General features: G+C 40.5%; 1 protein-coding gene across 1 annotated transcript; it reads left to right on the top strand.

Moving 5' to 3' along the window:
* On the top strand, window positions 1–26744 carry HCLS1 (hematopoietic cell-specific Lyn substrate 1). The gene is made up of 14 exons (XM_060010735.1): window positions 1–173; window positions 2590–2673; window positions 3244–3317; window positions 10198–10327; window positions 12304–12414; window positions 15000–15054; window positions 21977–22087; window positions 22750–22805; window positions 23598–23667; window positions 24271–24482; window positions 24902–25006; window positions 25507–25732; window positions 25870–25938; window positions 26138–26744. The coding sequence occupies exons 2-14, from the start codon at window positions 2590–2592 to the stop codon at window positions 26272–26274; spliced, it is 1440 nt and encodes a 479-aa protein (XP_059866718.1). The 5' UTR covers window positions 1–173; the 3' UTR covers window positions 26275–26744.
* The last annotated feature ends 285 nt before the right edge of the window (window positions 26745–27029 follow it).

Here is a 27029-nt window from a genome sequence, read left to right as displayed (position 1 = left end):
CAAACTTCAGGAAGTAGCTGTGAAGACAGGGTAGCAGGAAATGACAGAAAACCTGAATACGGAACTGAAGCAGCAGCTCAGAGTTTCTTGCTCTGAAGTGGCAGGAGCTAGAGAGGAGCCGAGTGTCTACCTGAGGAGCCGAGAGCCTAGAGCAAACGCTTGCGCGGTTAAAGGTGGGTACTCCGGGCAGTGGGAAAGTTGGGGAGCATAGGACAAGAGTTGAAGTGAGAGGACTCTGCCTGACTTTTCGTCCTTGCTGAGCTGTGAAGTCCCTGCTAGTAAGCTGCTAACCTTTCATGGCCAGAAGGCCGGCCTGGGTGTGAGGTCTTGTGGATAACAAGCATCTGGGGATGGAAGCAGAAGGGAGATGCTGGAGCCCAGGGAACGCGATCCAGCAGCCACCCAGGACCCCTGGTTTCTGCCCACAATCTACAATCCTCTCTAAGGCCCGATGGTCCTAGGCACTGAGCTGGGAGGAGGACCACTGGAGATGAGACAGTCTCTGCCCCTGGAGAGCTTATGGTCTAGCAGAGAGACAAAACCCACAGGAGACATTGCAACAGATCAGGAAGTAGTGGTAGCTAATGTACACCAGTGCTGAGAACCAAGTGCCAGATGAAGGTGTGGCGGTTCGATTAGGGCTAGTTTCTCTGATTGTAGGGTCACAGGATCCCAGAATGTCAGAAATGGAGGGGACTTGATGAATTAGCGAGGTTAACCTCTCCATTTATTTTCCCTTGGGAGAAACAGTATCAGAGAAGTTCAGTGATTTACCAAATTATTTAAGTTAATATTTGTAAATTGCCTAACCTGGTACCTGGCAAATAAGTACATACCCTCTCTACTTTGACTCCCTAACCCATATTCCCACAGAGCTGGATGATCTGACTCTGTGTCCGTGTACTCTACTCAGGCAACCTTAAGAAGAGGCCCTCGATTGTGCCTGATATCCTGGCCACCAGGCCTCACCGACTTATTCTCTGGTCTCCCACCTCTAGATAGTACCTCTTGGCTTCCGTATTTCCGGCCAGTAGCTCAAGCATACTAAATTGTCTCTGTGTCAGAAACCCTTCCCTCTGTTTCAAAAATACATGAGGATGGCAGGCTTATGGGAGAGTCAACCTGAGACCTGGGAGGAACAGCAAGAAAGAGGACAGGACTGTCGGTCCTCACTGCTTCCCTATTGCTCATGAATATTTCAGAAACTTCTCTTTTCCAGTTTTCTGTGCGAACTTTTGTTGCAGAGCAGCCCAGGAGCCAGGACCATAGGTCTTATCAATGTGCCCCCGACCATGCATTACTGTTGCCCCACAGGGGAAGGCAGAGCTGCTCTTGGCAGTGACTCATCACACAGTGCAGCTGACTCGGTCCGTACTTCCCCAGTGTCCTCTTTGCATCTTGTTAACCAATCTACCCCCAGATTTCCCTTGGACTGGTTTCCAAGGGGTTTTTCAAAGAGCTGGAGAAGGATGGAGTTTTCAAGTGGAAAGGAGAATTGGAGAATCTGAGCACCTCTGGAGAGACTGGAGGGTCTTAGGAGTGGTTTTAAGATGGGCTTGTTTAAAAGACAGTAAACAGTGTGGGGAAGGAGTCTGAGCAGGGAAGGGTGGGCAGGGAGTTGCCAGCCAGCAAGTGGTACCAGGGTCAAGAAGTCTCAGCACCAGAACAGATGGGCATTGTCTGTTGTTTCCTCTCCACACCAAGATCCAGGATCCCACAGATGCAGAGCACCTGTGCAGCTCCTCACACAGGACTGGCAGGGCCAGCAGAAACACTGGGGATGCCCTAGTGGAATAACAATTTGGCACCCCCTCAAAGCAGTGTTCTCTAAATATTTCTCTAACATTTATTTAGTTAATAAAAGTCAAATAATTCTTAATGTTCAAAACAAGGGGCTTATTACATGCTCTTTTTTGAACCAGTTATCTACTTTCAAAGTATAATTAAACTGTTTTTAAAAATTGAACAATAAATGAATTATTCTCAGCAAATAATGCTTCCCCATGCATTGTTCAGTTGAGGAATTTCAGCTGAGTGCCCCTACTGACACACAGCTGTGCAGTGGCCAGTATTGAGTGGAGGTTGGAAAAATTCTCAACGGCGTTTAGCAGGTTGTAGAGGAGTGTAGATGTTCACATTATCAAGAGCTGGACAAATATATACCTCAAGAACTATGAAAGAAGTTATATGTAGATACCTGAGTGAAATGTTGCTGTAATTCCAGGGATGTTCTAGCAATCCTCATTGATTACCTCTTCAAGCCACTAGCTGGCTGGCCTCTTGACACAAGTGAAGGATCTCAGCCATGTGACACCCAGGTTATTTAGTATTACCTACATTCATGATGACTTCAGTCCAGACTAATGAGCCCAGGCCACATTAGTTTGTCTTAAATAAATCCACATCCCCCTTCCTCTAACTGAGAAAAAGTGCTTTCCTAAAACTTCCATCTGCTTTGCCTCAGATTCTATTTTCTTCTAAGAAAAAAATAGCATGAAACTTTGGCTGCTATATCATTGACTTCAGCGTTCTTGTTTTCCCTCTTCTTGATTTTTTCACCTAATCATTCCCATTTTCTGTCACCCTCAGATGTGGAAGTCTGTAGTAGGTCATGATGTATCTGTTTCCGTGGAGACCCAGGGTGATGATTGGGACACAGACCCTGACTTTGTGGTGAGTGTGGAAATAACTTTCCTTGGGCAATGAAGGGCAGTGGGCAGGCGTGTGGGCCACTCTGTAACCCTTGAGGGGGCTTAGAAAAAGTCTGGGACTGGGATAGCCCTCATGGTGGGACTGCCTGGCAGGACAGTTTGCTGTCATGAGTGGGGCCTGCATGATAGCCTGTGCTGAGGATGGAAGGAGACGGGTGCGGAGGAGTTTGACATTGTGATTGACAGGCTATGGCAGGCTATGCTGAGGGAACAGGTTAACTGGGTGTCCTTTGGCGTGTGAGCCAGGATTTGAGCTGAACATGTATAATTTGGGGGAATTCGGAAGTTGTAGGAGACCTAAAGAAGAAAGTTTGAGGGATGCAGAGTAGAAAGGGAGGTTTCAGAGCTCACCAGCTTAATTTTAACATGGGGGCCTGGGTGGGATAAGCACAGAGAGGAGCCTGAGTAAAGTCCCTGAGTGCCGGAAGCAGCTAATGCAGGGGACGTGGGGGTTATGTGTGTCAGCTGTGTGGCCTCTCGCAGCCTGGCACATTTCTTGCCATCACTTATTGCTGAGTGTTGTCTTTTGTAGAATGACATCTCTGAGAAGGAACAACGGTGGGGAGCCAAGACCATTGAGGGGTCTGGACGCACAGAGCACATCAAGTAGGTACCAAAAGGACTGGGAGGAGGGAAAGAGATATGGGAAGAACCCAAGGAAACCTTGGAGACTCAGGAGAAGGCGAGGAGGGAAGGAAAGAGGGAAATTCCTGTCTGTGTGTCTTTGCTTTTCCTTCAGTCTGTCCTCATGTGTCCCTTTGGGTGTCATTGTGTATTTGTTTCATGTCTCTCCTCTTATCCCCCCAACCCTATTATCTGTCTTTTATTTCTAACCACTCTGATATTTCCCCAACTGTGCCTATTATTATAACTGTTTCTCTTCCGTCAGTAAGGCATGAGGAATTCAGAGAGGGAAGTGCTGAGCTTGTATCATTTACTATCTATCTATTCACATAAATGTAAATGTGTGTCTGGACTGTAGGGTGACTTCTGATGGGCCAAGGGGGATTCAGTAAAATGTCAAGGTAAAGAACTCAGAATAAATGCTGTAAAACAAGGACAATATCAGGTCCCATACCTGGTCTAATTGCCTTTTAAAATAAAAATTTGTGTTTGGCTACTTAATAGAAGTAGGAAGCCATGAATGGTAATATGAAGAAATATGACACTTGGAAAACCTGTTGATGTATAGGGATCTTAAAGATTATAACCCAATATTTTACCAGAAAAAAAAAAAGCAAAACAAACAATAAACTCTGATACCATAACAGAGAAGGAAGTTACTCACAGACAAATCCAGGGGTTTCTGTGGGATATGTTGTGTATGAGGATTGAGAGATTCTCTCTTCTTTAATAATCCATGGATTATTCGGGATCATCTAACCAGGGCTGTTTGCTTTGGATAGTGTCAGAATGTCCAATAGACGCAATAAACAGTATAACAGGAGCAAAATTTAAAAGTAAATAAATAGGCAAAATTAATCTTTTTTAAGCTCCATTTTAACTCCCCTCCCCCACAAACAGCAGTGTTTTTACCTCATTTTCTTCTAGATTTTAAAAAGTGTCAGTGGATTATCACATTGCACAAGAAACACACTATGAAAACCTGGCACATGTTTATACAATTTGATAATATTCAGTACTCCACAGTGTTGTTTAATCAGACATAAATGATTTATTTCAAGTAACTGTAATGAATATCATATTTAAAGAAAGTAGGCAATTCTGGAAGCAGTTGGAAAGCAAAAACATGGAATTGGGTCATGCAGGAAGCTTCTTTGATGCTCCTCTGTAGGCTCATCAATCCTACCCAAAGTAAGACGTCTTTCCTTTTCTGAGAAAAGGCCGCTCAGTCCTAGTATCCTGAAAACTGTTAAGATAAGCATACAAACTCTCCTTGTACCTTTCCCCTCCCAGTGCCTGTCTTATGCAGAGTAGGAGTAGAACATTTTAAAGAAGACTCCTAAATCCCTGCCATGATCTTATGGAAAGAGCTGGAGTTTGGATATCAGATAGATTCAGATTCAATTCACAGCTTTACCATTAATAGCAATGTGAGTTAGACATATAGCCTCTCTGAAACTCAGCTTATTTATTTATCAAATGAGGATAATAATAGCTACCTGGCAGGTGTATGGTTAGAATTCAATGAACTAGCATATAGCAAAATCTAGTGCAGTACTTAGCACCACTTAGCAGCTCAATAATGTTATTTCTCTTTCCTGTTAATATAGATTAGTTGAATCAGATTTTCTTCCTAAAAACCTAAAAGTAAACATGTAAACAGATGGCGATCTTCATTCTTCCTAAGTGGCGTTTACCTGGACTGTTGTGTTACACAGTCCAGTATATATATTACTCTGACTGGTGACCGCTAGAGTTGTAAAATGTGGGTGTTTCCTTATTAGCCTAACTGAATCTATATCTGATAGAATAAGTGGTGGAGACATTTACACAAAAACCCACTCCCCTCCCGTTTACCCAGGCTACTGAGGTATAAAAGCTCAGTCTCTGCTAGTAACTAACCAGGTGATCCTGGACAGGTCACTTCCCTCTCTGATTCCCAGTCTTGCCATTGGGATCAAAAAGACCTCTACAGGACCTTCCAATAGTAAGCCTCCAATACTCTGGGATTCTTTCTGGCTAGTGTGGGCTAGGAAAACCTTTAACGTCAGATGGGAATCACTAAAGTCCTTGGAAAGGAGGGGAAGTTGAACAGGAGAACAGCAGCTGCAGAGCTCAGATGACTCAAAGCAGGAAAAGGAAGTGATTGTGGTTCTCATTAATCTCACTACCATCCTCTACACCATGATCTTTCTTTTTTAAGTCTGCCTAAAATATATTTAGTTTGGGGAATGGTTTGGTAATTTGGTGAATAGTTCAAATGATCCTATCCATCCTTCATCTATTGTGTAGAGAAGTCCTGGGCCAGGCAGCTCCAAGCAGCCTAGTGCTTCCAGGAGCTGCCAGGTTTTCAAGGGCTCTTGCATTTTCTCCATCTTCTTCTCCCCACTTTTGCTCACTTGTGCCCATGTGCCTCTTTTTTTTTTTTTTTTTTTTTTTTTTGTTCGGTACGCGGGCCTCTTACTGTTGTGGCCTCTCCCGTTGCGGAGCACAGGCTCCAGACGTGCAGGCTCAGCGGCCATGGCTCACGGGCCTAGCCGCTCCGCAGTATGTGGGATCTTCCCGGACCGGGGCACGAACCCGTGTCCCCTGCACCACCAGAGAAGCCCCCATGTGCCTCTTTACAGTCGATATACCCCTCCCCACCCCTGGCTGGATGTAAACACTGATCTGCTTCTTGTCACTACAGATTAGTTTTGCCTATCCTAGAATTTCATGTACGTGGAATAGTATAGAAGGTATTCTTTTGTGTCTGTCTTCTTTCACTAAGCATAATATTTTTGAGATCTATTCATGGTCTTGTGTATATCAGTCTTTTGTTCCTTTTTAATGTCAAGTAATTTTGCATTGTACAGATATACCAGAGTTTGGTTTATTAGCCTGTTGATGGACATTTGGGTTGTTGACAATTTGGGACTATTACAAATAAAGCTGTCATGAACATTTTGATCCAAGTCTTTTTGTTAACATATATTTTTACTTCTCTTGGGAAACACCTAAATGTAGTAGAATTCCTGAATCATATAAAAAGTGTGTTTTAACTTTTTAAGAAACCAGTAAACTGTTTTCTGAAAGAAACGTTTTTTCACTCCTACAAATAATGTATGGGTTTCAATTGCTCCACATCTTTGTCTATACTTGTTATTGTTAATATTTTTAATTTTAACTATTTTTGTAAGTGTGTGGGGATTTCAATTTGTATTTTTCTGCTGACTAATTTTATTGAGCATCTTTTCTTGTGCCATTCATATATCTTCATTTATCTTCATTCTGAAGTGTCTATTCAAATCTCTTCCTCACTTTTAAAGTGGGATCTTTGTATTCTTATTGAGTTTTAAGAGTTCTTTATATATTCTGGATAAAAGTCTTTCGTGACATATGTGTTTTACAAATATTTTCTTCCAGACTGTAACTTGCCTTTTCATTTTATTAATGGCTTCTATTGAAGACCAGAAGATATTAATTCTGATGACGTCTAATTTATCAAAATTTTTTATGGTTAGTGCTTTATGTGTCTAAGAAATTTTTGCCTACCTCAAACTGTGAAGATTTTTCCTATGTTTTGTTCTAAAAGATTTATAGTTTTAGCTTTTACATTTAAGTCTATGATCTATTTCAAATTTGCTTTTGCATACAGTGTGAGGTAAAGATTGAAGTTCATTTTATTTCCATAAGGATATCTCATTATTCCAACATCGTTAAAAGACTAATCTTTCCCCACTGACTTACCTGGCATCTTTGACCATATACATGAGGGTCTATTTCTAGACTATTTTATTGATTTATATGTCTGCTCTGACCCACACTATACTGCACTGGTTGTTGTAGCTTTATTGTACTGCACTTTTTATTGCAGTCATGAAATCAGGTAGTCCTTCTCCTTTGCTCTCCTTTGAAAAAAAAAAAAAAAACACTTTTTACCATCCTAGGACTTTACATTTCCACATACATTTTATTTTATTTTATTTTTAACATCTTTATTGGAGTATAATTGCTTTACAATGGTGCGTTAGTTTCTGTTTTATAACAAAGTGAATCAGTTATACATATACATATGTTCCCATATCTCTTCCGTCTTGCGTCTCCCTCTCTCCCACCCTCGCTGTCCCACCCCTCCAGGCGATCACAAAGCACTGAGCTGATCTCCCTGTGCTATGCGGCTGCTTCCCACTAGCTATCTACCTTACGTTTGGTAGTGTATCTATGTCCATGCTTCTCTCTCTCTTTGTTACAGCTTACCCTTCCCCCTCCCCATATCTTCAAGTCCATTCTCTAGTAGGTCTGTGTCTTTATTCCTATCTTACCCCTAGGTTCTTCATAACATTTTTTTTTCTTAAATTCCATATATATGTGTTAGCATACGGTATTTGTCTTTCTCTTTCTGACTTACTTCACTCTGTATGACATACATTTTAGAATTAGCTAGTCAATTCCTGCAAAAATGCCTGTTGGTGTTTTGAATGGGATTGCACTGAATCTATAGATCATTTTAGAGAGAACTCATATCTTAATAGTCTTGAGTTTTCCAACCCATGAACATGGGATATGTCTCCATTTATTTAGGTCTTCTTTAATTTTTTCAGAAATGTCTGTGACTAGTATGTAGAAATAAAATTGCTTTTAATAGTGATCTTGTCTCCTGGGACCTTGCTAAATATACCTAATAGTTCTAGTAGCACATTTATGTAGATTCTTTAGGATTTTCTACAACTATGATCATACTGTTTGTGAATAAAATCTTACAGTCTGTCACTCACTTTTGTGTTTTTACTTTTGTAATAAAAACAAAAAAAGCTCTTCCTTCTCTTAGCTCATCTTTGAGGTCCTGGGTGTCACTTGGTTTCTATAAACTGTATTGCTTCATCAATTCCAAGGTATTTTAAGCCTTAAAATAGACATCTGAGAGTTAATGTGTTAAAAGTTTCTTAGGTATGCCAATTAGGACATTGAATTACAATTTTTTTTTTCCTTTCTGTATTTCCACCTGATCACTATTTTCATACATTAATTATCTTTGTATTGCCAGAGCCTAATGGTGCCTCACACTCAAAAAAGTTTAATATTTATTTAATAAAGGAATAATATAACTAACACATTTATAGTGCCTTAGCTATATTCTGATGAATTTGGTAAGAAGTTGGTCTTTGTTGGCCCCAACATTTTCATTCAAATTATATTATCTATTGTCATGATTCTCTGACTAACCTCATTGTCATCTATTAGGTGGATATTCCTGAATCTCATTTTCTAATCCCTTTTAAAAACTTGTTTCAACTATAATACAGTTATGATCCATGTAACAGTAATTGGATTTATTAAAACTTTGCTAATTTTTCCCATTTGAAAGTAATGTTTAGTCCCATTTTCTTCATTCTTCATCTGAACACTTTGGTTGGGAAATATTGGTCATTTACCTGTTCTTGGAACCAATAACTTTTCTGACACTGACAGTTCTAAAGTGTTGATGCTGTTGAAATAGCAACACAGGATCTCTGCCTTCACTGCTGCCAGAGGGTTTAGAGCAGGCACAGGAACAGAGGGTTCTTCCAGCTGTTAGCTTAATTTCATCTGGCTCAAAGCCAGTTTTCTAAAATTAACTTTGACTAAAGCTGAGAAGGCTTTTTAAAAAGACCTCTGTTGGGCTTATACTACAAGGCCACAAGATGGATCTATTCTTCCACGAAAGAGGAGACTTTCTGATGTGAGATGGCCATTCTACCTGTAAGCAATATATCTGGTTTCTCTGAGCTAGCGCAGTCCCAGGAACATCACTATATCTCAGTTCCTTAAACGTCCATTTCTTGCTGCAGGAAGTCAAATTTTTTATTTAGGGTTCTCTTGCCCAAATATTTCTAAGAATCCCCAGTGGTCCTTATATGTGTCCAAGTATCAGTCCTGATTGTCACTTATTGGTACTGGTGTTGGTGCTGGTGCTGAGCTGTCACTTCTTATCCTCAGCCCAAACAAATACAGAGAGGTATTCTCTACCCACATGGTAGAGATGAAAGTGAAGTAAGAAAGAGAATGCCTCCTTTTGGTGTTATGTTCTCTTAAGGACAGAAGTGTCCCAAATCAAGGTTATTTGAGCCTTAAAGTTTTGCAACTTTGCAATTAGTGATGAGAGTGAATTTTATTAGTGAGCCCTTTTTAGTTTTTAGTTCTCTCAGGAATTAGCAGATATATGGGCAGTGTGAAGGGCATTCATTTTTGACAAGAAGAGACACAGAATACTTAATGTATAGATAAATTTCCCAATGCTGCATTTTTCGTAATCATCGTTTTTAATGACTTCCTCATGTGCCATTGAAAAGTAATATTGCAATTTACTTAACTATTCCCCATTTTTTCCATATAAATTGTTTCTTGGTTCTTGCTATTAAATACAATGTTTCAGTGAATATCATTAGACATTAAACTTTGCCATATTTAAAACTATTTCCTTGGGGTAGACTTCTAGGACTAGAATGTGTGGGTAAAGGGTGCATGAATATCTTTGTGCTTCTTGAGGTAGAGTACCGAACTGTTAAACAATAAATCCATTCAGAGAGGAAAATAACTTTTCGGTTGCTAGAATATAGGTAACACTGTCCTCTAATATTTAGGAACATGAGACTAAATATCAGAAGGTTATTTAGTGAGCAAAATAACAGACTAGAAGAAATACTATTGGCTTATGGAGAGTTTATATCAGGCTGTATATGCAGACCACACTAACCTCCTACTCCCAGACCCAGCACAGGTACACTTTGGGGGCTATTGCTAAAAATGAACAGAACACGCTGCAAGATTTCAATTTTTCTGTGAAGGAGGGTTTGTTGACATCTCTGTGCTAGACGAGTCTCTGTGATGTGGTTACTTCCAGCATTCACCAGCTGAGGAACAAAGTGTCAGAGGAGCATGATGTTCTCAAGAAGAAGGAGATGGAATCAGGGCCCAAAGCATCCCACGGCTACGGAGGTCGGTTTGGGGTGGAAAGAGACCGAATGGACAAGGTGAGTTGAAAGGGGGATATTTGCTTTAAAAAAATAAATAAGTGAATTGATTCGTTTGTTGGTTTTATGGTTTAAAACTTATTCAAAAGTAAAATATTCATTTGGGTTTTAAAAGAGAATGTCCGCATATTATTTGTGTCATTTGCCCCCTGATTTCAACACATAAAATATAGATGACGGAAAATGGGAGCCAAGAATTTAGAAGGGCTGGCCTAGTGTATGTAGACCCAGCCACACTGTAACTCCTAGACTAAGGAGACACACATAGAGAAGGGGAAAATATGTTTTAAAATCACTTACTGCTTTTAAATGGATGTGTCTCTTACTGGTTTCTTTACTGTATATTTAGTGTTCTTTTTGTACATATTTTATACATCACTTAATATGATTTGCACATAGACGTGAAAAATATTTATGTGAATTTATCTATTAGATGTCCTCAAATATATTATTATTTTTCCTTTATCCATTAGATACTATGAAAGTATGATAAAAAGAAAGCCTGTATGTTGAATTGTATTTTTCCATTGAGTTTCCTAACCTCAAAGATAAAGATATAGGACTTCCCTAGTGGTGCAGTGGTTAAGAATCCGCCTGCCAATGCAGGGGACACAGGTTCGATCCTGGTCGGGGAAGATCCCACATGCTGTGGAGCAACTAAGCCCATGGGCCACAACTACTGAGCCTGCACTCTTGAGCCCAAGAGCCACAACTACTGAGCCCATGTGCCACAACTACTGAAGCCCACGCACCTAGAGCCCATGCTCTGCAACAAGAGAAGCCACTGCAATGAGAAGCTGGCACACCACAACAAAGAGTAGCCCCCGTTTGACGCAACTAGAGAAAGCCCGAACGCAGCAACGAAGACCCAATGCAGCCAAAAATAAATAAATAAAAAATAAATAAATTTTAAAAAAAGATAGAGGTATATTCCTATAAGAAAAAAGAGTTAATCTCCAAGGAGAAAAAGCAATTTAATGAAAGCTGTTAGTTCACCCTTCTGTCATTGTGTAAAGTGCAAAGTAGGCATTGTATTCTCCCACAGAATTCCTAGGAAAGAGTAAAATAGATAAGCAGTCATTCATTCCTGAACTCAGCAAACAAAGTTGACCTACACAGACCCAAAAACACTGCAAAATGAGCTCCCAGGAACTCATATAGGGCAGTGTTTCACATCCATCTCTGTATTAATATTTATCCCAGCATGGAATCGGAAATTCAGGAGGAAGAAGAAACTTTCTAATTTCTTCTTAGTTGAGACTCTGCAAGGTATCACTATTTGGTTTGAAGTATTATTCAATTCCAAGATTATTAAAGCATCCATATCCAAATATTAAAAGAGACATACCTTTCAAAACCAAGTAGAAAATGGTAGATGGAGAAAAAAGTGGAGGGGAATAAAAAACAGTTAAATTATATGCCATCTTGGACTACTCACGGTGTTGTCTACCAGCCCCCTTTGGTATAAAGAGTCAATCACTGTTAATATTAGGGCCCAGGCTGCACTTCTGAACTTTGATGGTTGTGTAGGAACAAAGGTCCAGAACAAAAGCACCTGGCTGTGTTAAATATTCAATCCGGGCTATGGCATCTAGTCAGTCCCCTTAGGTGTCTCCCCAGTAACTACCCTCATTTCTATTTTGATGCACAAAGCCCGTGTTTCAGCCTCTTTTTAAGCAGTGGTTTAAACACTTCCCTGTCTATGTAGTCTCTATCCTTCTGGTTCCCAACCCATCCTATGGGAGTTTCCTAAATGATGGGTTCCTAGTGGTATTAAAGAAGAGTCAGGATGTGCAAGGTTCCAGAAAAAGTCATCTTGCTCTCCCATCACACGTTCCTTGGCACTCCGTCAGAGATTATCTGTGTGACCTAGAGTGGAATTTCTTGTATTCTTACATCCCATCCTATCTCTGATCATTTTATTTTTTCATGGTCATTTTTATCTTCTCACTCATTCCGATCTTGATTTTTTTCAGAGTGCTGTGGGCCATGAGTATGTTGCTGAGGTGGAGAAGCACTCTTCCCAGACTGATGCTGCCAGAGGCTTTGGGGGCAAATACGGAGTGGAGAAGGACAGGGCAGACAAGGTAAGTGACAACTCTCTCCCTGTGCCACCCAACTCAGATCATGTGGGACTTACCAACAATCACCTTGAATGTAGGTCTGTGCTTCTCCTGTGGAAAGATGGGGCAGTGGCCTCACGGAGGGTCCATCATGAGGATGGCTCCCACACCCCCTTCAGCAAGTTCTTTGGTGCCGCTGTTGGAGGCCACATGCTGACCTGAAAGGTGTTAATTTAAAAGAGACAAAGACTCCCAAACTCTGAATAAGGAATCCCTAAGCCATTGTTTTATTGTTTTCCCCCTGCATTTTATTTTATTTATTTGTTTATTTTTTAAACATCTTTATTGGGGTATAATTGCTTTACGGTGGTGTGTTAGTTTCTGCTGTATAACAAAGTGAATCAGCTATACCATATATCCCCATATCCCCTCCCTCTTGCGTCTCCCTCCCACGCTCCCTATCCCACCCCTCTAGGTGGTCACAAAGCACCGAGCTGATCTCCCTGTGCTATGTTAAGCCATTGGTTTTATCATACCTGTACGCATGAAGGGAGAAGAGGAAATTCCAAAGTTCCTCCTTTGGTCTAATATGAAAGCCTTATAAATATTTATGCCTTTCAGGAAAACAGACATATCAGCTGAAATATTATTACAATGGTAGCAAATAATCAAGTAAAACAACTAATTAAGGTTACAATGTTTTTAGAAGGTGAAGGTTACTTTTCACAGGACTTAGTACTAACTCCTTGAAGTCCAGGTGTTTTAAAGACTCCTTTGTACAAAAAGTAGTGATAGTTTTAAAGAGAGAAAGAGAAAAAGGACAGCATGATTACAGACGATAGAGTGGTCCGGAGAGTACGATTGATAACTCATTCATGTTCTCATTTTCACACCTTAGTAGATCAGATTCTTTGAGCTCATTCTTTATGGGGCAGAGTAGTGTCTCTGCCCTGCAGCAGCACACAGAGGGGACATTTCCTTCACAGCTAGCTGAGATTTTGTTTGTTTGTTTGTTTGTTTAACCTGCAGCCGTTAATAAGTAGGCCTGAATCCTTAAAGCTAAGTGTTAGAGTGTTATTTGAATTGTAGGGGTAAAAAAACCCAGAAAAGTTCAAAGCATACTGTAAGGTAAAGTAAAAGCACAGAGGATAATTTTTAAAAGCAGTAATGGAATATGGAGCACGTAATGGTCTCTAATCAGGGTGCAGTTTCTCTTCCTTCTTGGCTCCCCTACTGCCTTTGCCTAATCTTTCACTGTTCTTTCTTTCAATTCCTGCCTCACCAGCCACAAACCGAATCACCTTAACAATCAGTGTGTCTTGTAAATCAAGAAACAATACATACTAATAACTTTTTTTAAAATAAATTTATTTATTTTACTTATTTATTTTTGGCTGCATTGGGTCTTCATTGCTGCCCACGGGCTTTCTCTAGTTGTGGCGAGCGGGGCCTACTCTTTGTTATGGTGCATGGGCTTCTCATGCAGTGGCTTCTCTTGTTGCAGAGCATGGGCTCTAGGCGTGTGGTCTTCAGTAGCTGTGGCACGAGGGCTCAGTAGTTGTGGTTCTTGGGCCCTAGAGCACAGGCTCAGTAGTTGTGTCCCACGGGCTTAGTTGCTCCGTAGCATGTGGGATCTTCCCGGACCAGGGCTCAAACCTGTGTCCCCCGCATTGGCAGGCGGATTCTTAACCACTGCACCACCAGGGAAGTCCCATACTAATAACTTTTAAAATGCAAAATCTAGACTTGCTTAGGGACCTATTACTGAGCCATATGGGGACATAGCTAGCTTAGATATTTACCAATATATCCTGTCCCAAAGCAGCTAGGATCCAGATTCTCCTGGTTGCCTCTCATCCCACCAAAATCTACATCTCTGCGTTTCCACTGTTGTGTAAGGAAAGAGAAGAGGCACAGTATAATCAGTCAGTATAGGATGATATCTCTTACATGTGCACAGTGCTGCTTTATAGTTTAAAAGGCAGTTTTCTAGCTATTATCTCATTTTAGTTTCATGAGACTTAGGAAGAAAAACACTAATTTACTGAGTGCCCACACTTTATGTATCTTGCCCCATTTAGTCCTCACAATATCCCAAATAAGTTGGAATCATTTTACAGTTGAGGTTAATAAGGCAGGTATATCTATTTTCATTTCATATTTAAAGGGCCCAAGGGGGACTTCCCTGGCAGTCCAGTGGTTAAGACTCTGCACTTCCACTGCAGGGGGGCACGAGTTCCATCCCTGGTCAGGAAACTAAGATCCCACATGCCTCCGTATGGCCAAAAGAAAAACAAAACTAAAAAAAGAGGCTGAGCCTTAGTAATATTAAAGGACATACCTAAAGTTACACAACTACAAATAGGAAAGGTGGGGTTGGGGTTTGGATCTAGAGCTATCTGTGTCCAGGGCCCATGGTCATTGGTTTGTAGCACACTGCCTTTACACCAGCCTGTCAGGGTACTGTCTGTTTCTACATTGAACCCCCATACTCAGCTCTGAGCCCCTATAACTAACCCCTGGGCTGAGCTATAGGTGTAAGGGTAAGTGAGAGCGGGAGAAAATGTTCATCTCTGACTCTAATCAATTCTCTCTCCTTTTCTCTGTAGTCAGCTGTTGGCTTTGATTACAAAGGAGAAGTGGAAAAACACGCATCTCAGAAAGGCAAGGACCCTGCATTTCAGCCTTAGCAACCTGACTACCCAGACTTCAACTACCAACAGCCATCGTCAACTCCCTTTAGTTCCATGGCCCAGTTACCTGCTATTTTATTTTATTTTTAAATCCAAGCATGTACTTGCTTCTTTTTTTCTCCTATATTGCTTTCTATGAGCTTGGTCAAGTTTTCTTTAGTCCCATTTCCCCTCTAATGGATCAAAAATAGGATATTATACTCCTTTATTTTAGGAAGTTATTCCTAAGTTTTAATGTGCATCTGTGGCTTAAGTTTTAAATTAATCACTATTTCTTCCTGAGTAACACAGGAAATGAAGAATAATTTAATTACATTTCTTCTACGTTCTACAGTCTTTGTACCAACTGAACAATTGTTTAGTATATCGATTACATGTGTTTGTTTTTAAACCCCACAAAAATTAATCATTATTATTACTAGGTGAAGGCTTATTTAAATTGACCAACATATTTACCAGTTTACTAGCTCATCATTGTTTATAATATTTCATTGTTTCCTCCTTACTTCTTCTATTCCTTCTTGCTAGAGTATATCCTTTGATAATTCTTTCAGTGAGAGTCTATGAGAGAACTCCCAGGCTTTGTCTGAAAAAAAAATTTATTTTGCTCCATTCTTCATTGTTATTTTCCCTTCATCGTGGTGAAGATATTATTCCATCATCTATGGCATTTCTCTTGGGTTAGTCTGATCATCATTCCTTTGTACGTAACATGTCTTGTCTCTCTGTTTTTGTTTTGTCTCATGAAAATTTTTCTTTTTGTTTCTGATGTTCTGAAATATCATCAGGCTATATCTAGGTGTTGATCTATTTTTATTATTCTACATGAGACTTATTGCTCCTCTTCAACCTGAGAATTAACTTTCAACATGAAAAGTTCTCGGGCATTTTCTCTTTAGGTAGTGTCTCTCCTCTCTTCTCTTTTATTCTTTCTTCTGGAACTCAGATGTATATTAGAACTTTTAATTCTCCATCTCTCTCTCTCTTTTAAAAAAGACTTTATGTTTTCAGAACTTTTTAGATTTAGGACAAAATTGAGAGGAAGTTACAGTCCTGCACCCATACATGCATAGCCTCCCCCATTATCAACATCACTGACCAGAATGGTGTGTGTGTGTGTATTTTTTTTTCTTTCTTTTTTTTTTCTTACCAAGGATGATTCTACACTAACACATCAAAGTCAGCCAAAGTCCATAGTTTACTTTAGGGTTCGCTCTTGGTGTTGTGCTTTCTATGGGTTTGGACAAAAGTATACTGACATATATCCATCATTATACTGTCATACAAAGTATTTTCAGTGTCCTAAAAATCCTCCGTGCTCTGCCTATTCATCTCCCTCATCCCTCAGCAACCACTGATTTTTTTTGTCCCTATAGTTTTGCCTTTTACAGAATATTTTATGGTTGGAATCATATACCATGTAGCCTTTCCAGATTGGCTTCTTTCATTTAGTAATATGCATTTAAGTTTCCTCCATGTCTTTTCGTAGCTTGATAACTCATTTTTTTTTTGCTGAATATTATTCCTTTGTCTTGATGTACCCCAGTTTATTTATCCGCTCACCTACTGAAGAACATAGTGGTTGCTTCCAAGTTTGGGCGATTATGAATAAAGCTGCTATAAACATCTGTGTGCAGGTTTTTGTGTGGACCTACATTTTCAGCTCCTTTGGGTAAATACTAAGGAGTGCAATTGCTGGATCCTATGGTAAGAGTATGTTAAGTTTTGTAAGAAACTGCCAAACTGTCACTCAAAGTGGCTGCACCATTTTGCATTCCCACCAACAATGTATGACAGTTCCTGTTGCTCCACATCCTCACCAGCATTTGGTGTTGTGAGTAGTCTGGATTTTGGCCATTCACACACCACACATTTGGTGTGTAGTGTTATATTATTGTTTTAATTTGCATATCCCTGATGATATATGATGTAGAGCATCTTTTCATATGCTTATTTGCTATCTGTATATCTTCTTTGGCAAGGCATCTATTAATATATTTGACCTATTTAAAAAGTTGGGTTGCTTGTTTTGTTATTGTTGAGTTTTAAGAATTCTTTGTATATTTAGGGTAACAGTCCTTTATGACATGTGTCTTTTGCAAAGATTTTCTCCCAGTATAAGGCTTGTCTTCTCATTTGCTTAACATTGTCTTTCACAGAGCAAAAGTTTTTAAAATTTTAGTGAAATCCAGCTTATCAATTATTTCTGTCATGTGTTGTGTCTTTGGTGTTGTATCTAAAAAGGCATCACCATACCTAAGGTCATCTAGGTTTTCTCCTATATTATCTTCTAGGAGTTTTATAGTTTTGCATTTTACATTTAGGTCTATGATCCATTTTGATTTAATTTTTGTGAAAAGAGAATTTTTGTAATGCATGTGTCTAGATTCATTGTTTTTTTAATCTGTGGATGTCCACTTGTTCCAGCACCATTTGTTGAAAAGACTATCTTGTCTTCATCGTGTTACCTTTGCTCCTTTGGCAAGCATCAGTTAACTATAATTATGGAGGTCTATTTCTGGGCTCTCTGTTCTGTTCCACTGATTTATTTGTCTATTTTTTCACCTCTACCACACTGTCTTCATTACTTTAGCTTCATAGTGAGTCTTAAAGTCTGGTAGTGTCAGTCTTCTAACTTTGTTCTCCTTCAGTATTGTGTTGGCTATTCTGGGTCTTTTGCTTCTTCATATAAACTTTAGAAACTGTTGATCCAAAAAATAACTTGCTGGGGTTTTGATTGGGGTTGCACTGAGTTTATGGACCAAGTTGGGAAGAACTGACATCTTGACAACATTGAGACTTCCTATCTATGAACATGGAATATCTCTCCATTTACTTAGTTTTCTTTGATTTTGTTCATCAGAATTTCATAGTTTTCCTCATATAGGTCTTATACATATTTTAAGTTTATACCTAAGCATTTCTTTGTTGGGGTAGTAATGTAAATGATACTGTATTTTTAATTTCAAAATCCACTTATTTGTTGCTTGTATATAGGAAAGCAATTGACTGTTGTATATTAACCTTGTATCCTGCAACCTTGCCATAATTGCTTATTAGTTTCAAGAATTTGTCAATTCTTTTGGATTTTCTACATAGACAGTCATGTCATCTGTGAACAAAGACAGTTGTGTATCTTCTTTTCTAGTCTACATACTTTTTTTCTTGCATTATTGCATTAGCAAAGACTTCAAGTACAATGTTGAAAAGGAGTGATGACACAGGCCATAGTTGCCTTGTACCTGATATTAGTGGGAAGGCTTTAAGTTTATCACCATTAAGTATGATACTAGCTGTAGAGTTTTTGTGGATAGTCTTTATCAAGTTGAGAAATTTCCCCTCTATTTCTAGTTTACTGAGAATTTTTATTGTGAATTGTGTTGGATTTTGTCAAATGCTTTTTCTGCATCTATTGATATGATCATGTGATTTTTCTTTTTTTCTCGTTGATGTGATGGATTATGCTAATTTATTTTCAAATGTTGAACCATCATTGCATACTTAGGATGAATCCCACTTGGTCATGGTAGATAATTATTTTTATACATTGTTGGATTCGATTTGTTAATATGTTGTTGAGGATTTTTGAATCTGTGTTCATGAGAAATACTGGTCTCTAGTTTTCTTTTATTGTAGTGTCTTTGTCTGGTCTGAGTATTAGAGTAATGCTGACCTTATAGAACAGTTGTGAAGTATTCTCTGTGCTTTTATCATCTGAAAGAGTGTGCAGAGGACTGGTATAATTTCTTCCTTAAATATTTGGTGGAATTCACCAGTGAACACATGTGGGCCTGGTGCTTCCTGTTTCGGAAGATTATTAATTATTGATTCAATTTCTTTAGTAGATATAGGCCTTTCAGGTCATCTGTTTCTTTTTGTGTAAGTTTTGGCAGTTGTGTCTTTTCAAGGAACTGGTCCATTTCATCTTGGTCATCAAATTTATGGGAATAAAGTTGTTCATAGTATTATTTTATTACCTTTTAATTTCCTTGGAATCTGTTGTAATATAGCCTCTTTCATTTCTGATATTATAGTAATTTATGTTCTCTCTTTTTTTCTTTGTTAGTCTGACTAGAGGCTTATCTATTTTATTGATCTTTTCAAAGAACCAGCTTTAGGTTTCCTTGATTTTCTCTATAGGCTTCTTGTTTTTAATTCCATTGATTTTTTTGCTCCAATTCTTATTTATTTTTTCTGCTTACTTTGTATTTAATTTGTTCTTCTTTTTCCAGTTTCCTAAGGTGGACACTTAAATTGTTGATTTTAGGTCTTTTTTCTTTTCTAATATATGCATTGCTTTTCCTTATGCACTGCTTTCACTGCATCCAAAAATTTTGATAAGTTGTGTTCTTGATGTCTCTTAATTTCTCTTGTCTATCTCCATCTCTTCATCTCCCTGTGTTGTATTCTGGGTAATTCCCTTGGATCTTTGTTAAGTTCTGTAACTCTCCCTTCAGCTGTATTTAATTATCATTTAAGTTGTCCACTAAATTTTTAACTTTATTTCATGTATTTTCATTTGTGCAAGTTCCCTTTGATTCTATAGAAAATCTGCTGATTCCTTTTCCATAATGCCCTATTGCTTTCCTTATGTTTTTCACCCTTCTTTAACTCTTTAATTATTTTTAAAGTATTCATTTTATAATTTCTTTCACATTGTTATATTATTTGCAGTTCTTGAGGGTGCTAATTCTTCTGTTCAGTTAATCTGTTTTCCCTCATGGTTATTTATTTTTTTGATGGTTTGTAATTTTTGTTTGCAAATTTATTTCAGTGGGGGGAAAGGGATATTTGTTTTATGAGAGTTTTATGTGCCCTGGGTTGAGAAGTTTCCCATCAGAGAAACTATGCCTTTATTTCTGTCTGAGTTCTAGGGGTTTTAATAGTAATAGACCATGTTTTCTTTATGATTTTTGTTTTCTATTATGAATTCAATTTCTTAAATAGATACAGGTCTATTCAGTCTTTCTTAAGTTATGGTATAGTGTGCTCTTCAAGGAATGTTTCCATTTTTATCTATATTTTCAAATATATTGGCATAACTTCATTTATAGTATTCCCTTATTTTCTTTTTAACCTCTGTAAGATCTATAGTGATACGTTCACTTTTACTTCTGATATTGTTAATTTGTGTTTTTTCTCTTTTTAATTATTTTTGCTAGAGATTCATCAGTATTATTTTTTATTAATTTCAAAGAAGTATCTTTTGGCTTTGCTCATTTTCTCTATTATTTACTTGTTTTTAAAATTTTATTGAATTCTGCTCTTATCTTCATTATTTTTCCTTTCATTTTAATGTGGGTTTAGTTTGTTCTTTCTGTAGCTTCTTAAGGTAAAAACTTAGATAATTGATTTTAAACCTTTGTTTACTGTATGGGCTTTTAAAACTATATATTTCCCTCTAAACACTGTTTTTGCTACATTCCACAGTCATGCATATTTTAATTTTCATTCAGTTCAAAACATTTTCTAATTTTCCCTTTCATTTCTTCTCTGACCCATGAGTTATTTAGAAGTGTGTTGCTTATTTTCTAGGTAGTGGGGAAATTTTCTAATTTTATTGTTATTAACTTCTAATTTAATTCTATTGTGATCAGAGGATATGTTATCTCATGTTCCAATCTTTTGAAATGTATTGAAACTTTTTATAAGGACAAGCATGTGGTCTATCTTGGTGAATGTTATATGTGCATGGAAAAAAATGTGTATTATGCAGTTTGGGGGTGCAATATTCTGTAAATGTCACTTAGGTCTTGATAATGTTATTTGGGCCTTCTATAATTTTAGATTCTTTTTGTCGAAATTTTCTACTAATGATGAGAAAAGAGTGTTAAAATTTTCAACTATGATCATAGATTTGTCTATTTTGCTTTCTGCTTTGCTTCATGAGTTTTGATTCTGATAATAGGTTTATACCAGCATATATATTCCTGATGAATGACAAGTTGCACTCTTATCATTGAGTTATGTCTCTCTTACTTTTTATAATGCATTTTGTCTTGGGGTCCATTTTGTCTCATATTCATGCCATCCTTCTGATGCTTACTGTTTCTGCGGTATATATTTTCCTACATCAGTATTCAATTAATTTCTCAGCTTAGAATTTCTGTATGATATAAGTAGCATGAAACTGGATATTTGTATCCCACACCTTCAGGTGTAGGCTTGGAGTTTCCAAGTCTCATAGGTAAAACTTCCTTCTCTAAATGCTAAAAAGAACCCTACAGTTCCTCTCACTATTTCCCTGGACAGGTAAGTAGGCTTTTTCTAGAATTCTTTTATAGGAGTGGGCAGAACCTGCTCTCCAGCCACCTGTTCTTATAGGAAGTAGAACCCCAGACCCTAGATCCTAATCCCTAGGCACTAAATTTGGGACTTAAAACAGGTTGGGTTTTCTATATCAGCTCATAATTACCATCATGTCAGCTGTTTTGATTCACCTGTTTGTTTCTGGAGCCGGGAATTTTTTTCTTCTTTTCTTTTGAGATTCACTATTTAAAAAAGAAAAAAAAGAGAGATTGCTCTATTTTTCTGACGTTGCTAAGTGTTTATATAAGATTAGGGAAAGGCATATATTTCATATGCATCTCTCTTTTTTTCTGGAAGTCTCTCCTCTATACTCTCTATACTTTCTCCTTCCTTGAAGAAGGGAGAAAATTCAAATGATCTTCTCATCTTGAAATGGAAGTAAGGGAGGAGAGGAAAAGAGTGAACATTGTTTAAAGCTTATAGAAGTTGCTTAGAATAACATTTCTCTTTCATTTCCTAGTATTCAAGCCCCGCTCTCTTCCTGGGCCCCTATCACCCTGCACCCATCCCTCCTGACTCTTCTCTTCCACAGCACTTCCCCGTGGGCTGAGAGTGAGCTCTCATGACTGCTCCTTCCACCATAGATTACTCTCATGGCTTCGGTGGCCGTTATGGGATAGAGGAGGACAAACGGGACAAGGCAGCTCTGGGATATGACTACAAGGGAGAGACAGAGAAACACGAATCCCAAAGAGGTAAGTTGGGATTGGAGAGGAGGGAGGTCACAGGGTACATGGAGCCCTCCTTCTGTCCCTGAAGGCTGACATGGAGGACCCAGAATATGAGGGGCAGGTATGCAGGAAGTGGTGGGATGAAAAGTAAGTGTACGTATATAGGGGTAGCTGGGAGGAGACCAACAGGGGTGGAGGGGAAAACAGCAAGCTAAGGAGCAGGACAGAGGAGGATGACCAAAGAAAAGGGATCACTGAGAAAGGGATGAAGATAGACAGGCCGGGTGATGACAAGAGGGTGATTTGGCTGTGAGTCTTAGAGGCCCCTCTGCTTCACAGAGAGAAAGGCTTCTTCCCTGGGACACATAGGGGATGGCTGGGGGGCGCTCTTCAATTTTTCCTGTTTCTTCCCGTATATTTTCCCCTTTTCTGTCACTTCTTTCTTTTTGTTTCTCTCTTCCCATCTCTCATCCCTCCATCCTCTCTCAAGTGTTTTTCTCCCCATCCTTTTTCATCTTTTCCCACCCATGCCTCTCTATCATCTGATTTTCACACTTTCTCATTGATCTTTCTCTTTTCCTCATTCCTGTCTTCTGGTCTTCCTTCTCACTGCTCCCACTCCCTCTTCCCATACATTTCTAGCATTTTAACTCCTCTTATGACTCTCAGACCTTTCCATCCTGCAGATTATGCCAAGGGCTTTGGTGGTCAGTATGGCATCCAAAAGGACCGAGTGGATAAGGTAAAGCACCAGAACACTAGTGTCTTGAGAATGGTTCCCTGAAGTGCATGGAGAAGAGTGAGAGGCAAAGCTGGAAAAAGGATGGGCAAAGCTAGGTGCCCTGCACTGTCCTCCTGGTGTCCTGCTCTTTCCATTGACTGCCCTCAGCATCTAAAGGGCATGTCTTCTGAAGCCTGAGATTTTTTTTTTAATATTTATTTATTTTGGCTGTGCCGGGTCTTAGTTGTGGCACGTGGACTCTTAGTTGCGGCATGCGTGCAGGATCTAGTTCCCCAACCAGGGATCGAACCTTGGCCCGCTGCACTGGGAGCATGGAGTCTGACCCAATGGACCACCAGGGAAGTCCCAGAAGCCTGAGCTTTAACTAAGGAGAGTGGAGGGAGGCAGAGAGACAGAGAAACAGAAAAACTCCAGGAAAAGATAGTCGAAATTTCATTGATTGCTTGGCATTGATTAACTCAAGCAATAATTTCTTCCCACTCCATTCAGTCGTCCCCTACACCTCTTCATGTACTGGCCTGAGACCCTCCTGCATTCCAGGCAACTGGACTTAGAGATGTGAGATTCCAGGAACACTGAGCTTTTTAAAAGGAGAGCTAATCCCACCAGTCTAGAACTTCTTTACCCCTCTCTCTGCCACAAAACAGCACTATTTGAATACCCTGTCTAACTATAAGCATCAAAAGGTTAGGGAGACCTCCTATAGTGACCCAATCACGACTACTGCCTTCTGGATTATTACCACTCCCTTCCCTGTCCCCACCACTACCTATACTGTTCTCTTACCTGCAGAGCGCTGTTGGTTTCAATGAAATGGAGGCCCCAACCACAGCTTATAAGAAGACAACACCCTTAGAGGCTGGTAAGTTTTAATTCCCTTTCTCTGTGCTCTTCAACCTCTTCTCCCTTCTCATTCTTTTTTCTTCTTAGACTACCTATTCCAAGCCTTTACCTACCTAGATTAGCTGAGGTAGACTTGACCCCTACCCTCATATTCCCAGATTCGCTCTCCTAGAAAAAATTAGGTTAAGTGGATATCTGAGTGACACTGGTGAAGAAACTGTATGCAGAGAACAGAGGGAGGAAGGGAGGGAGCCATTTGGGAAGAACACATAAGGAAAGGAGCTTTGGATGGGGGATAGAGGGTAGATGGTGGCCAGAGGGCATACAGCTTTAAGAAATGTGGACAGAGAAGATGCAGGTTAGGAGAACAAGCCTTATGGTTTAAAAAGGGCAAGAGTCTGAGATCCCATGGCCTGGCTGTATGGAAATCTAGGCATCAGGGTTACCTTATCCTCCTATAACCCCCTTGTTCCTTCATTGATACCTCTTTACCTCCCTTTCCATGAGTCCCCTCTCTACCTGCTCTTCTTTGGATATTTAACTGGTTCCTCTTCTTCATTCCAGTGCCACTCCCCTACCTCCAACCCAAGACAACCCTAATTTTTCTTGCCTGTGTCTGCAGCTTCCAGTGGCGCCCGTGGGCTGAAGGCAAAATTTGAATCCATGGCTGAGGAAAAGAGGAAGCAGGAGGAAGAGGAGAAGGCACAACAGAAAGCCAGGCAGCAACAGGAGAGAAAGGCCTTGGTAAAGATGAGCCATGAGGCTCAGCCACCAGTGGCCACTATGGAAGAGCCGGTGGTGTCAGCCCCACTGCCCAAGAAAATCTCCTCAGAGGTAAGTGTTTGGCCCTTCGGGATCCACGTCAAGGATTCCTTGCCCAGACAAGAGCCTAAGGGGTCTGTATTCTTAGAAAATAAAGCACAGGCCTCCCCTGTGTTAGGCAAAGTCTACAGTTGCTATCCCTGTCTTCAGGAAGATTTCAATCTGATTGTGTAATTAAGCTTCATATATACATATGAGAATGTTAGCTGAAAAAAACCAAGATTTACATAGTACAACAGAAGATAGGTCACCAGCCAGTGCAGTCAATTACTGCTGCAACAACAAGAGGAAGGAGCTGTCATTTCAGGTTGGAGCCCATCTTGAGGAATGGATGATTTGAACTGGCAGAGGTAGGAAGGGGTATTCCAGGTCAGTACAAGAGAGAAGATGGAAGTTTCTTGCTCACTGGAAAGTTGCTTCATCCTCCACAGGCCTGGCCTCCAGCAGGGAGCTGTCTGTCATCAGAGCGTGGGCCTGTGAGAACCAGTAGGGAACAACCAGTGCCTACCCAGCCCCCAAGGCAGAATCCCCCAGAGGTAAGCAGAGCCCCAAAGATTCTCTGCTCCTTCCCCATCTCCTCATGTCCTAGTAGGTGGACTGTACAGGATGATCAATGATCCTGGTTTGTCTGGGACTATCCTGGTCTTAGCACGGAAAGTCCTATATTCTGGGAAATCACCCAGTCCTGGGAAGACTAGGATATTTAGTCATCCTAGCTGTCATCTTTCACCTTTTTTTTTTTTGCTTTTGCTTTTGCTTCGATGTTTTCTTGGTCTTCCAAGGATTCTGACTTGCTTTCTGCTTCCCTTCTATCATCTTTTGGTAGGTGCTTTGAGTGGATGGGTGTGGGAGGTTGATGAATGAAGAGGGATGAAAGATTGTGTTCCCTAGGAGAGACTGTTAGAAGGATGCAAGGATGGAGGGTAGAATGGAAGCATGGGGATGGGTGGGGTCTTAGCAGTCCTCCATTGGGAGATTTTGGAGAGGCAGCTCCTGGTGAACAGATGTCACCCTGCTTCACACCGTCTCTTCTCAGGACAACGAGGAGCCCCCAGCTCTGCCCCCCAGGACTCCAGAAGGCTTCCAGATGGAGGAAGAGCCAGTGTATGAAGAAGCACCTGAGCCTGAGCCCGAGCCTGAACCAGAGAATGACTATGAGGATGTTGGGGAAATGGACAGACATGAGCCAGATGAGGAACCAAAGGGCGACTATGAAGATGTGCTCGAGCCTGAGGATCCCTCTTTTTCCTCCACTCTGGCTGGTGAGTGGTGGGGCAGCTCCTGGATTTGGTCAGCTGTAGGGGAGAGGAAGAGGGAGAATTCCCCCATTACACAGAAGGACCTGTCTGTTTTCCTTTTCCATGTTGATGAGACCATATTCATATTTCTTATTATGCAGGATCATCAGGCTGCCCGGCTGGGGCTGGGGCTGGGATCTCAGCTGTAGCCCTGTATGATTACCAAGGAGGTAGGTTGGGAGTGGCCTGAGGGGGCTGGTGCCTGGAGGCCCTTGATACATGAGAACGGGGATGGATTCTGGGGGTCAGGATAGGGCCCAGACTTGGTATCAAGAACAGGCCTATTTCCCTTCCTGAGGTTTAAAGGGGACACAGGGGTGGAGGGATTCCTGCCTGACCATCCTAATATCCTGTCAATTTTCTCCCCAGAGGGAAGTGATGAGATTTCCTTTGATCCAGATGACATCATCACTGACATTGAGATGGTGGATGAGGGCTGGTGGCGGGGACGTTGCCACGGCCACTTTGGACTCTTCCCTGCAAATTATGTCACGCTCCTCCAGTAACTGTGGCTGTGTGTCTTCTGCACTGTGACTTCCCTTGTCCCAAGTGGCTCTGCCTCCACCCGCTTTCCATTTCTGCTGCCAGTGTCTGACAGGATGTCATGAGTTGCCTGAAGCTCTAGACAGACTGTCTCTCCCTCTCCATTAGGGTTTGGGGCAGAGACAGCATGAGGAAGGAGGTCTCCTTCCCCTCGGTGTCCTGTCTATCCTGGATACCCTAGATGATCTCAGGGATGTTTATCTTGTGTCCTGCCTCCTTCCCCATGAATCCCCCCTCTAACACCCACCCCCACCCCCACTCTACCTTCCTTTGTTTGTGAACTCTGAGCTTCCTGGTTTGCTTACCTGGGAAGGTATGTTTATATTTCCTGGTTGTGCTGTTTGCTCACTTTCCTTCTCTGCAGAAATATCTCTGAATCTTTTCTCTGCTCAGTCCTAAAGTGGAAATAAAGCGGGACCACGGCTCACCTCTATTCTGAGGTAAATAGTACTTTTTATGCAGCCCTCAATGGTCCTGACTCTCATGGCTCCAATCCTCCTCCCATCTTTTAGGGGTATCCAGAAAACTCCCTCCTCCACTGCCCATCACTCTGCACCCTGGATGTCAAGGGCCGTGCCCTTTCCTTAGACTCTACTGATACCCAGTCCAAAGCAAGATGGGCCTGGGGAATGGCAGTAAGGTAGGGGAACAGGGGCCAGGAAGTGTCCATGATAAGACAGTTCAACTTCTGCTGGCTTCAGCAGTTGTGAGAGGCCAG

Source organism: Delphinus delphis, chromosome 4, assembly GCF_949987515.2.
Source record: "Delphinus delphis chromosome 4, mDelDel1.2, whole genome shotgun sequence".
Lineage (NCBI taxonomy): Eukaryota > Metazoa > Chordata > Mammalia > Artiodactyla > Delphinidae > Delphinus > Delphinus delphis.
Note: the sequence above shows the minus strand (reverse complement) of the source record. Positions and strands in the feature narration are given on the sequence as shown.